At 39.6% G+C, this 13947-nt stretch overlaps 1 protein-coding gene across 1 annotated transcript in view; it reads left to right on the forward strand.

The window, feature by feature from the left end:
* The first annotated feature begins 11483 nt into the window (after nt 1–11483).
* The window catches only part of BIRC6 (baculoviral IAP repeat containing 6), a 300333-nt gene continuing 297869 nt past the window's right edge, over nt 11484–13947 (forward strand). The window contains exon 1 of the mRNA XM_051976128.1: nt 11484–11873. Coding sequence (XP_051832088.1) covers nt 11555–11873 — 319 coding nt within the window. The 5' untranslated portion in view covers nt 11484–11554. The remainder of the gene's footprint in view (nt 11874–13947) is intronic.

The raw sequence follows: 13947 nt of genomic DNA on the forward strand, positions 1-13947 counted from the left end.
GAATCATTGAAGTCCAGTGGCAAGGCAAAAGTCAATATGTCAGGTGATGGCCAGGATGCAGTGGATGACTTTTGTGTCTCTGATGTCTGAATAAGCTCTAAGCACTTTCCTGAGTATACAGTTTTTGGTCTTATTAAACATTGTGGTATTTAATCTATTCCACTGAACAATCTTTCTCTCTTTTTAATCAGAAACTTATCATTTTTGAAGTATTATTAATGTTAAAATTATTATGTTGTAGTAAATCATTGTGTTGTGCTTAAAGACCCTGTTCCATTCCATTTAGTTAGCATTATCATTTTTCTATATTGGCTTTACCTACCCATGAACAATTAATGTTTCTCCAGTTACATAAGTTTGTCTTTATTTCTTATACATATTTTGACATTTGTTTCTGAACCATTTGCCTATAGGGCTTCACAGAGGATATTGTTCTGGACATCTGGGTCAGTTTCCATTTTGCTTACAAAGTCTGGAAACTCTTCTAAACAAGAGTAGTTCCACTTAAAATCCAGTTATCCAACTGTACTCTCATAAATTCCTTACACTTTAAGCTCTCCTATATTCATTCCAGACTTATCTTTCTTTCCTAACTTCCGTATTACTCTAAAAGACAATACTAAATCAGTTCCTCAGGCTCACAACCTGGATATTATCCTTGAATAATCACTACCTCTAACTCTCCAAATCTAATCTGTTGTCAAGGCCTGTTTCATCTTTGCAATATCTCTCAAATATGTCTCCTTTGACACTGCCATCATTCTACTTTAGGCTCTCATCACCTTATGGCTGCATGGACTCTTGAAATGACCTGCCAGTAGACCTGTCTGACATGTCTCTCCTCACTCCAATCCATTCTCTGATTTACCTGCTAAAATGATTTTTCTAAAGCTCAGATCCATCTACATCAAACATACAAGTGCTCCAATTCCATAAACTCCAGTGGCTTCCCATTGTCTCTTGGATCAAATATAAAATCCTCTGTTTGTGTTTCAAAACCATTTAAACCTAGCCTTCTACCTCCTCAGTCTTCTGACACTTAAATCCCTAACATGGATTCTTCAGTTCAGTGATACTGGCATCCTTACGCTTCCCCAAATAAGTCATTCCATCTCTCAGCTTTGGATATTTTCGTTAGCTATTTCCCATCCACGGAACACTCTCCCTCCTTGTCTCCACCAACAAATTTCATGGCTTCCTTTAAATCCCAACCAAAATCCCATTTCTACAGGAAGACTTTCCCAACTTCTCTTAATTCTAGTGCCTTCCCTCTATTAATTATTCCCTATTTTTCTTTACATGTAACTTGGTTGTACATGTTAGCTTACTGTCTCCCTCTTTAGATTGGGAACTCCTTAAGGACAAGGATTATCTTTTGCCTCTTTTTTATTTTCTCAGCACTTACCCTTATGCCTGGCACACAGTAGACACTTAATAAATATTTATTAACTCACTAACTTTTATTAATCTCCATAATTTACCATCAAAAAGTAGCCCCTAAGATGACATATAGATATAACAAATATAGAATATTCTTAAATTAGTGTTTCATCATCTCCAAAACATGTTCAATTTACATAGCATATTTGCTATGTAATCTTGCCATATATATTCCTTGCCATCAGGCATCTCATGAGAATCCAAATTTTATTACTAAGTCTCTCCATCAGTTGTTCCTTCTTCACTGTGTCATCATATTAGTGATGCCCATATAATCCAAGTTTCCTATATTTATTCCAGATGAAGACATGAATCTTCACTTGAGAATTTTGGAAGAGGGGCAAGCAGTACTATGTCATGAACCATCTAGTCCATGACCTACCATCAGGGGAAGATTTTTTGACTAAGTCAGCTGCTTTCTCCTTTTCTTTATGTTTAGGTGAAGTTTCACTGTATGAATCATGGAAATGATTCTGTTCCTCTGATTCTATGAAGTTCTAGTGATCTATCCCACAAAATCAGCAAAGGTTCATTGGGACCTTGCTCTATTTTTGTGAAGGCTTCCCCTCAATATTTCCCTGGGAGGGAACCCCATGCTTTTATAGCAGCAGCAGCAATTTTCTCATACACTAATATGAAGTAATTAATTTGTGCTGAATTTTCTGTATACTGACCTTCACCTGCTAATTGGTCAAAGGTGATTTGTGTGTTAACTCCAGTTTGCTTATTGCATTGGGCTTGTATCCTGAATAATTCACTATATTCCCAAAGCCACAAGAAGTTTTGTCCAGGTGTCCTTGATATGGATTTCCAATCACTAGGGGTTAAGATTTCATAAGCTAAATTATCTAGTAACATCTTAACATAAGACGATATAACCCCATAAAGAGTGCAACCCTTTTTCAAATCCTTAATTTTTTCCAGATCAAAAGGAGTGTATCTTCTCCTTTGTTGACCTGAAGAGTCAAGCTCTTCAATCACAGGGTATGCATTTATTAAATCAGATATATCCTGTCCTCTTCTAGCCTTAACCAGTGCCTTTTGTAATCTTGTCATAGGCTGCTTCATAGGTGGTGCTGATTGTGTTACTGCCTCTCCCCCTTTTCCTTCTTCCTCTATCCCTGAAGGGTTAATTGAGGGAAGTAGGTCAGGGGAGTGCCTTAATGCCTTAATGGCTTCTTCTGTGAAGCACTACACTCGGAATTGTACTTAACTCCATTTGTATCTGATTCTTCATCCTTTTCATCTAGTTTATCTGGATCCTCCCTCTCCTGCTCTTTCTTCTTTTTCTTTATTCTATAATTTATATAATTTCCTAAAGCCAGTTGTATTATATTATAATGTATAAAGTTTTCTTTGGAAATTGAATCAGGTCTATTATCACTGTATTATTGACATAGTTTCTCTCCTATTAATTTCCACCCCTCTAAATCTAATTATTTTTCCTTAGAGAACTAAGGAGATGTGTATTGTACAGTTTCTAATAGTTTAGTAATCTGCTCCCAAGTTACAATCAAACCTTGATTTTTTAATCAGTCTGACCAAGCTTTCGACACATTTTCCTTGAAGAAGAAAAGAAGGCTGTTTTCTAAACATCTGTCCTATTTTAGCTGAAATACTACTTTAGCCCTTAACAAAGTTTCTTTGTCTATTTTTGTACTCACCCTAATTTCTGGGTCACAGATGAAGGTTCTTGGTCCCACATTCTAGTGCCAAAATGCAATATTTTCTCTAAAATGTAATGTTCTCTGTTGAGATTTTCTTGGTGTCTTTGCAGGCAGCCTTCACTTCAGTTCAGTAATCACCACACGAGTAGCCAGGGGTTAAAGTCCAAATCCTTTATTGTCTCTTTCCAAGTCTTGTCTCCTTTCCTGGGGCCTGGTTAGCTTTCTTAGAGTCCAGATCCTTTATTATCTCCTTCCTGGGGCTGGGCAGCTTTCTGGAGAGCCTTTCAGTCTGGCCTTGGTTCCCAGAGCTTGAGCTCCTGCCTGCCTTCTCTGGCTTCTGAATTTCCTCGACTGAATCCTGGCTGAGGCTCCTCACTTATATATGTTCTCTTATCAAGGGTGTGAATCTTATAGAACTATAGTAAGTATTAAGTACATGTACTGAACTAGAGAACTGTTAAGCACCATACTAAATTAGATAACTATTGTCTCGTATCAATTCCACTGACTTAGTACTTTGTAAGAATCCTTTGTTTCAAGTTCAGAATTCTGACCCATAACAGGCAAGGACTGGTTTTTCAACTCATTTCTTTAATATTTAGCACAATATTTTGAAAATAATAAAGGTTTATTAATTTTTAAAAATAATCATTCATCTAATAAAGTATACTCTTTCAGAGTGATATTACAGTGATGGAAGAGAATCATTGAGATATGCAGGGAGCAATAACACCTCTGGAATCAGGGCCTGCGGAGCTCTTTTCAGGGCTGCTAGCTGCACTCAACTCTGATCTGTAGTTCCAAGAAGCTGTAGTATGCACAGTGTCACACTCTGGTAAGCCCTCTAAGCAGTGGGGATTGGAGGTAACCAAGAGGCCTTTAAATAGTTGGTGAGTTAGAGGGATGTCTACTCCAAGTATATGAAGATTTTCTCTCAAGAAATAAGCAGATCAGAACAGGCAGCTAAAGCAGCTGCTATGGAACACTTAGAGCTTGATCAGACATTAAAGATGCCAAAGTCATCCATTCAATCTCAGGTCATCTTAATTTTTACCCTGCTATTGGATTTTGATCAGTCTAGAAGAAAAAGTGTTTTCTTGACAAAGATATTGGATATGCTATTTTTTTTTTCTCTAGCTCATTTTTCCAATGGTATGCCATTGAGATAAACAGTGTTAAGAGATTTGCCCAGGATCACATAGCTAGTGCCTAAGGTAAATTTGAACTCATGAAGATGAATCTTCCTGATTCCAAACTCAGTACTCTATACCACCTAGCTGCAACTTCTCTGATTATTAGTGATTTTTAAAATATTTTCTTGATGGTTATTGATAGTTTTACCTTTATTCACTCTGAACGACAATCTGTCATGGGCCCCAAATACAACTTTGCCAATACAGCCCATCCTCTTCAAATCTAGCATGGTCTTCTCTCTCAAGTGGCATGAAAATTGTTGGGAAGGATGCTTATGTGTTTATGAAGAGATTTTTCCTTCTTACTAATATTGTTTTCTATTTCATTCAATGACTGTTTTGAGTTAATGTACACTGTGGTTTGGCTTGATAAAAAAAGGAATGGATGGGTCTTGTGAACTGTAGTTTTGAAGAGATGCTGACCCAACTCTATGACTTGAAACTGAGTAGTAGCTTTCAGGAGTCCACATTAAGGGAGAAAAGGCTGCATCTGTATCCTGTGTCAAAGTTCCAAGAAGATCCCTGTTGTCTTATTCACTTAACATGATAAAGTGACAAAGATCAGGTCAAACATAATGTTCAACATTAACAGTTTAAAGGACATATCCTCCCTTTCCATAAAAGTTAAAGATTCTATTCTTTTTGTTTGTTTGTTTCAGGGAATGTATATTAGAAATCGTCTATTTGGAGCTTTACTGGGAAGTATCTCTTGTGGCTCAACAAAGTACATAAGTGCATCAATCCTTTAAAAAAAATTTTTTTTAGATTAAGTCCCACAGACTCACTCACATATACATGTATTTATGTACACATACATAGAGTAGCATGCATAATATCTACATATATGCTCAGATTCACAGAAATATACATATAATTATACACAAGCATTTACCCATATGTAAACATCCATTTAAAATAGTATCAGTATGGCAAAAATTGTAAATTTCTCTCTTGACTGAATCTTCAAGTTTGACTTTGTCCAAGATCAATGTAGTGATTGTGTATATCTCTTCTTTCCTATACTTATTAACTCTTCTGCTTTAATTCTGCTCTTTAACTTGCTTTGCTATTACTTAGCCTCCCCGAACCCATGGATCTTCTTTTGTCTTCTCCCCATCTTTGCTTCCTCCTCTGGCCATCTCTCTCTGATTATTTCTTTATAGATGTTAGAGAATGCTACACCCTTCATGGTATATATGGAGTGTTGCCTATTTAACTAATTTCGGATGTGAGTAGTTTTTCAGAACTACGAGCGCTCTTCCCCGCTCTAATACCTCTGTATCTATTCTTCCCCTGCATCTAATTTTTTATAACCTAATGACTATTTTTACTTTTTTCTAGGCAATTTTGCTTTTTAGAATCAGATCATATTCAACTCTGTCCCAATCTTTCTTTTGAGCTACCCAATTGCTGATGTCAATCTTAAACATATGGTAAACATTTCCATGTAAAAACATAAGCAATTTATCCATATTAAATTCCTGGAAATAGAACCTTGACATTAGCTCTTCTATATTAAATTTTCTACTGAGTTCAGGTTTGGTTCAAAGAAAGCTAGGTGGCGCAGTGGATAGAGCACCAGTCCCAAAGTCAGGAAGACCTGAGTTCAAATTTGCTTAGACACCTAACACGTCTTAGCTGTGTGACCCTGGGCAAGTCACTTAACTTCATTGCCTCAAGAGGAAAAAACTTCCTAAAAATCTGCAAATTCATTCAATATCTTTTTTTTTTCATTCAATATTATGGATTATTTTGATGGATAGGTTATTTTTGGCTATAGGCCTAGTTATTTTGATTGCTGATATATGTGATTCCAGGTCTTTTGTTGTGGCAGCTAATAAGTCCCGTATAATTCTAATTGTAGCTCTAGTGTATTTGAATTTTTTTTTTCTTGTTTCTTGAAAACTTTTCTCTTTAATCTGGGGGTTTTGAAATTTAGCAATAATATTCCTATGTGTTTTCCACAAAGGATTTCTCTGAGATGGTGATAAGTGGATTTTTTCTATTTCTATTTTCTCCTCTTGTTCTATCAATCTAGGACAATTTTCTTAGACTACTTCTTGCATTGTTGTGTCAATGTTCTTCTTTTGATCACAACTTTCTGGCAGTCCAATTATTCTTATATTTTCTCTTCTTGATCTGTTCTTCAAATCTACTATTTTTCTTATGCTTCAATTCTGTTTTTTTTTTTTTTTTATTCTTTATATTCTGTTTTGTTATCTCTTGGTCCCTTTTAGCTTCACTGACTTCCCCTTGCCCAATTCTAATCTTCAAAGAGTTATTTTCATCTTTTAAGACTCTGTATCTCCTTTTCTAATTGGCTAAATTTTTTTATAATCTTATTGTTTTTCTTGCATGGTTTTTACTTTTTTTTAGTTCTTCCTCAATGTCTCTCATTTGATTTTTTATTTTTTTTTGAATTCTTCTATAAATTCTCTCTGGATAGGGAACCATTTAATTGTTACTCTTTGGGGAAGAAGATTTTTTTACTTCAATATCCTCCTCTGAAGATAAATGCTGGTTTTCCTTATTCTCATAGTAAATTTCTATGGTTTGGTTCTTTCTTCTTTGCTGGTTCATTTTTTTTTTTTTTTAAATAAGAAGTATTAGTATCTAATTGTGAGGTAGGGGAATGGTGCTTTTAGCTTCACTTAAACTCTCTTCTCTCATTTGGAACCCCAAACCAAAAACTCCACCCTCCTGCAAGTGCCCATAGCCAGCAGGATCCTTGTCCCACTGCTTCTACACTCACCAGGTGTACTAGTACCTTCTGGTCCAGGGCCTATTTCTCTGCAGCATAGCTAGGCCTGGTGTTTCTAATCAGAAGTTCAGTCTTTCAGGACTCAGACCCCCAGCCCCAATTCCATTCACAGTCCAGCAAGTGAAAGTTTCTGTGGTTTCTATTGAGCTCCAGCCAAATCCAGTAATTTGGAAATCCACGATTTCCCACTTGCTGTTTCTGTGGAGCTGGCCTGGAGGTATCTGCATGTTATACTGGTTAATCCCCAGCCTGGCATCTTTCTTTGGATCTTCTTGGGTTGTACCAAGTGGTACCAAGAGGACCCTGTTCTGCCTCAAGTCTTCTTGATTTTTCAGTAGTCTATGTAAACTCTGAGGAACAAATTTGTTGTATTTGTTGAAGATATCTGGAGAGTTTGAAATTTGCTGACCTACTCCATCATCTTTCCAGAATCCTCCTCTCCTATTCCTTTTTGTACATTTATTTTGTTATTTTATTCTAAATTTTTTATTGACAAATAACAAATTAGATGAGCTATATACCCCTAATCATAGAAAGAGTCCAGAAGCCCTATAATTCTTTAGAATGAAATTGACAGGATTGTGAAAGAGATTGGTCAGTCTTTGAAGATACTAAGGATATGAAAATCAATTATCTTTTGTGCAAATTCATGTGCACAATACTCTTTGCCTCTATCTTAAAATTCTTACTATCTTTCAATGATTAGTGTGGATACCATTGCATATGTTTAAAATTTCTGTCTTTGTACTCTGGGCACCTAGTACAGTACCTAGAGATGGACAAATACTTGTGGATGGTTGATCTTTTGGAAAGCCTTTTCTGATGTTCCTTTGGATAAGAGCTCATTCTCTCTTTAAATTATTTTTTATCTTTTCTGTTTAAAAGTTCTATCTTCCAATAGAATGTAAACTTGAAAGGAAGGACTGGCTTTCTTTCTTTTTTTCTTTATTTTATATTTGGAGCCCTGCATGTGAGAGAATTGAGGAATTAGAATACAAATGGTTAATTGTAGAAACTGAGTGAACCACACTGTTTCTATATTGTTACTCAATTTTGGAGCTAATTCAGTTTCTATTCAGTTACTGTATTAGTCCACTATACTGTCTTGTGAGAAAACTTTATTCAATTGTGAGAACTGAATAGTTGGGATACTAAATCACCTATACCTGCTATTTAGAGATCCTTAACTTAGACTTAGGTTATGCTGAGTTTCTCACAATATATGTCTTATCTGAAAACTGACCACAACTGAGCAAACAGTTATTTCTATGTTCCTTTAATTGCCATTGATATTTTAGGGGAATAGGACATCTCTCTTTCTGAATTCAGGGAATTGCATCTCTCCCCCTCCAAATTTGGAAGGTCTATAATCTTTCATCCAATCAGAAATCAGATTAGCTAATGTTGTATTATTCCCTTTTAATTAACTGGTCTTATTTGATTTTTTTTTTTTAAATGTATAAAAGTCCATCTTCTCTTGTACTTGGGGCCAAGCCTAAGCTGAAGAGGTCCTGGTTTGTTAGGCAGTTGAAAGGAATTGCTTAATAAATCAATATGCTTGGAAATAAAAACAAGTATGAAATTTGGGGGATCTACCAATAGTTATCTGTAATCACAAGAGTGTGAGTACTTGGGGTTGAGGACTTTGCCCTAAGAGGTGAAAGCACAGACCTTGAGCTATCCAATTCAATTCAATATTTACTAGATACCAACTGTGTACAACCTCTGCTGGGTACAGATGTTACAAAATCTAGAAGTTGCCCTTTCTGGCTTTGGGATCCAGTCCTTGTTCCTATTTACAGAATTCTAAGGGAAAATAAATTTTTCTTTTCCTTATGCTGACAATCTGTTTTTTCTAAGAACATTAACAATAACTAGAGACTATCCCTTCTGGCATTATCTTGACTTCAATGTCAATTTCTTTTAGTACCCACCAACCTAATATCTTCAAGTCAACTGACTTTCCAAAGAAAGAGCCAGACTGTAATCACTGTATTGAAGGGTCCTTTTACCCCAAGTCTGATTCCTCCTTTCCCCTCTTGTCCTTTCCTATTTTGACCACTGGTTCATTCTGATCCAATCCTAGTGACTATCATCAATTGCTATAGGCTGGACTTGTTTCAGGCTGTTATCTCAGGCTCAGATTTTGAGTAAAATTAAACATTTGTAGACTAATTGTTAACAAAAAGGAGTTTTACTATTTTATTGTTTTGAAATGGTACAGCAGTTGATTCTGCTAAGCAAGGCTTCCCTGCCTTAGTGTTAACCATGGTAGCTAGTTAAGCCTGAGGGAGAAGTCATCACCAGGAAGCTACAGTGACTATGGATTTAATCCTGAGACTCAATTAAGTCTCAGAAACAGTTTAAATACTTTTTAAGAAAAAAAAAAAACAGTAACAACAACAATAACAACAACAACAAAAACTAGACTAGCCTATATGACAGATCAGATGACTGATAAAAAGTCCCTATTCTTTGGGGTTACAAACTCCTCATATAGGCAAGTAGGTAAAAATTAGAACAATGATTGTGAGAGAGAGAGGTTACATGAATTGTCCAGGGTCACACAGCTAGAAAGTGTTTAAGGTAGGATTTGAATTCAGAGTTTCCTGACTTCAGTCACTCTGACTTTGTTCCAGTGGCTTAATTTACACATACATACATATGAAAGCAGCCAGATGGCATAGTGGATAGAGCTAGTGAGCCTGAGCAAGTCACTTAAATCTTGCTTTAATTTCCTCATCTGTAAAATGAGTTGAAGAAGGAAATGGCAAATCACTCTAGTATCTTTGCCAAGAAAAACCCAAATGGGATCAAGAAGAGTCAGGCAAGATTGAAATGATTAAACATGTTCAGTGTTCAATACACTGTGCCCCTTGTATTTTACATAAAAATTTTAAGGAAAGAAAGTACAAGTAATCAGAAGTACAGGTTAGGAATGGCCTTATGTAGAATGTGGTATATGAAATTCTAAGAGTTGTGAGTCAGGACTGAATGCATTAAGAGGCCCTTGGATAAAATCCTGCCTTAGACATTTGGCAAGTTTTTAAATCTTTCACAGCCTTACTTTTCTCATTAGGGATCATTCTGCCACAGTAGCTGATTTTACACACAAACACACATATATATATGAAAGCAACTTTCAGAAGTAGTTTGACTGATTTTGTATAGTTTTTTTTACAACACTCCATTTTGCAACTAAGGAAACTGAGGTTCATAAATTAAAGAGATCTTTCCAGAGATCACATCAACTAAAGGTGGGATTTGAACCCAGTTTTTCCCATTTCCAAATGGAGAGCTCTGTCCTCTTTCAGGAAGATGGATTTTGGTTTAAGGAAGATCTTTCTAATAATTAGACCTGTCCAAAGAGAAATAGCCTGCCTCAAGTGGAATGTGAACTCAATCACCAATGTTTAAGCAGAAAGAACGAATGCTATAAAGCTGATTCCTAACCTGGGCAAGTAGTTCTCATAGATTATGGATTTAGAGTTGAACAAGAACTCAGGGGTTAAGATTTGGTAATTTCTAACTCTAAGGCAGCATTTTATAGCACATATAGGATCTGCCTCTCCGGTCAGAAAGACTAGTTCAGATTCTGCCGGTGACACTAGTTAGAAGACCAGATCCATAGCCCTTCTATTCTCGGTACTCCAGGTAATTCTCCACATACCGGAGTTCCCCTCCACAGATGAAATCACAGACACAGGTAAATCTCTCCTCCCTTTTCCGTCCCCCCCCCCCCCCAAAAAAAAAAAAAAAAAAAAAAAAAAAAAAGCCCTGCAACCAAGCTAATTCTAAAGGCTGCTTGAAAAATAAGTTATTTTTATGAGTTCGAAAGGACCAAGATTTGGAGTACATATGACATCCTTGCTTTGCCACTTGCTATTTGTATGACCTTGGACACGTCTTGGTCTATTTGTAAAACGAAATTGTCGGACTAGATAATCTCCGAGTTTTCTGTCAGCTCGGAATCTATGAGATAAATGAAAATTTGGGGAGTCCAAGGAGAATGCGAGTCAAAGGGCTAGGGGAGCCCCTCCAGCGCCACGATGTTACAGCTCTTCAAAGGTAGGTGGGAGTCCCACGCCAGGTCAGCCAGAGTAGGTGTAGCAGTAGCAAGCAGCAGCAGGCAGCAAAGGCGTGGGGCTCCGCCCCCAACCTCCTCCTGCCCCTCCTCAGCGTGGAAAGAGGAGTTTGGCTCGAGCAGACTAGGTGGGGGTGGGGCCACACGGCGGGAAGCCCACTGATCTACCCCGTCGCGTGGACCTGCGAGAGGAAGGGCGCGCGGTGCGCGTGGCACGCAGGGCCAGTTGTGCGCATGCTTCATCCACTTCCCAGCCCCATCCTATCCCACCTCCGGTACCGCCTCCTTTACCCCCGCCGGCCGCCGCGGCTCCCCGCTACTCTCTCCAGCCACCTGACGTTCCTCGTGCGTGCCCAGCGCCTTGACTTCACTTCCGGCTAACGCTGCTCGGCCTGCCCCCTGGCCCCGGATGGTGACTGGCGGCGGCGCTGCTCCTCCCGGGACTGTCACTGAGCCGCTTCCCAGTGTGATTGTGCTGAGCGCAGGCAGGAAGATGGCGGCTGCCGCGGCCTCGGGCCCCGGCAGCTCCTCCTCGGCGGCGGCAGCCGGGGCCGGAGTCTCGGAGTGGCTAGTGTTGCGGGACGGCTGCATGCGCTGCGACGCCGATGGGCTGCACAGCCTCTCCTACCACCCGGCGCTCAACGCCATCCTGGCCGTCACCAGCCGCGGGACCATCAAAGTCATCGACGGCACTTCGGGGGCCACCTTACAGGCCTCAGCGCTCAGCGGTGAGTCCCGGGCGCCCCCGGCAGGGCCCCGGCCTCGGCGCGGGGAGGGGCCAGGGAGGGCCTCTGAATGCCGGGGCGGGCACCGATAGATGCGTCCCGGCCCTCCGGGGAACGGGAGAGGCATGATGGGGGAGGTAGCGGGCGGGCTGCTCCGAGAGGCGAGGCGAGGCTGGGCTCCTCCGAGGGCGGGGTGGAGGTGGGGGTTGGGGTAGAATCCTATTTTGGCGGCGGCTCCTGGGGGGAAGGAAAGGCCTGCCTGCTGGCCTGGAGCCGGCAGGGAGCGGTGGTCGTAGGGACTGCCTTTGTGGGCCTCGGGCTTCGGCGGTGAAGCCAGCTGGTCCTGCCCGTCTGGGGAGGATCAGAGCAGGCCCGGCGGAGCTCGTCTCGAGACGAGGTCAGGCTTGGGATGAAGGTGCTGGGTCCTGGGGATGGGCGGAAGCAGCCGCCGCCGCTGCGGTCCTTAGTTGATGTGAAAGCGAAAGGAATAGAAGACGGAGTGGGTTGCGGGGAGGCCGGCCCGGGGTCTGCCCCTTCGGGTCGAAACTCCGGATGAGATACAAGGAAGAGCTCGGCTGTTCCCGGTTCCAATCCAACCACTTTCTCCCCCCTTTTATCATCTTTCTTTCCTCTTCTTGGAGGGACAGAGAAATAGACTCTCTCAGGTGCAAATGGACTGCCTTCAGGGCTCCTCGGGTGGGGCGAAGTGTGGGCCGTGCCCTCTCTTCCTAGTCCCCCCGGAGGGAGGCATTGAACTGGGCTGGATGACACTGATGTGAAGATCTTGTCCCTTTGCTACTTGTCTCCATCCCTTTAGTGGGTAAAAACTGAGAAACAGACTAGGAAATCTTGGTTCCCCAGATTCTCGATTAAATAAAACCACAGGGCATTTTTAGCAGTTTTTATAATTTTATGTACTGAAAAATGGTCTTTTGATGTTATTAAGACTCCTGGGGAGAAGTTGGTGGATGGGAATCCCACACATTTGACAGACATGATACCTTTTACTAAAATGATTGTGGGTCAAGCAATGTTTTAAGGTGTACTCTTCTTCAAATCATGTATGTATGTAACTATTTTAATGGTATATCTCTTCTTCCAGCCTCTAAACAATAAAATACAAAGTTTTTGAGAGGAAGTACTGATTTTTCTTTTTTTCTTTTTGTATCTCCAGCCCTTGGCATAACCCATCTTGTTCATAATATGTTTTTAATAAATGTTTTTCCGATCAGGTTAATATATATTGGATCTAGCTAAATTAGGGTTGACAAGAGGTAGGCTTAGGTTAGTAGCTAAACCATATGACTGTGGTTTTAGATCTATAAATTGGAATGCAGTTCTGGTAAAATGGGAAACTTAATCAGGCATTTGGAGCCACAGAAGTTAGGCTCAAATTCCTGCACCGATAACTACATTTGTGACCTTGGGCAAGTTGCTTCACTCCTTTGAGCCTCAGTTCAACCAAAGAGTGAAAGTTGGATTAGATAACCTCAGGTCTTTTCAGAACAAAATTTATGATTCTATAAAGTGAATGAAGAATCATTTACTTCAGTGGTATGCATGATTTTATATATGCATAGCTTTAGGGTTTGCAGAGCACTTTAGTCAGTTCAAAAAATACAAGTATTTATTGTGTCTTTATGTGTTAGATTTTGCACTAAGCACTGGGGATTCAAAGAAAGGGGAAGAAAAGCCTAAACCAAAAGCCACCCCCTCTCCTTTATCCCCAACTTAATCCCTGCCATTAGGGAGTTCACCATCTATAGGAAGAGACCACAAGCAAACAGCTATGTATACAAACTATCTGCAGGATAAATTGGAAATCGTCTCAGACGTCACAAAAACAAATTACTTCAATTATTTACTCTAAAACTCTAGGGGTTGTTGTTATGCTCATTTTACAGAAGATGAAGTTGAGCTCAAAGAGGGCAAGTGACTTAACCTAGGTTTATACAGCTAATAGATAATCTGAGGCAACATTTGAACACATACTTTCCAGATTCCTGAATCTAGAGCCACCTAGATGCCTTATAATGACAGCCTTATAATAATCTTTTAGATATGAAAGAAATGGAGA

The sequence above is a fragment of the Antechinus flavipes genome, chromosome 2 (assembly GCF_016432865.1).
Source record: "Antechinus flavipes isolate AdamAnt ecotype Samford, QLD, Australia chromosome 2, AdamAnt_v2, whole genome shotgun sequence".
Taxonomy (NCBI): Eukaryota; Metazoa; Chordata; class Mammalia; order Dasyuromorphia; family Dasyuridae; genus Antechinus; species Antechinus flavipes.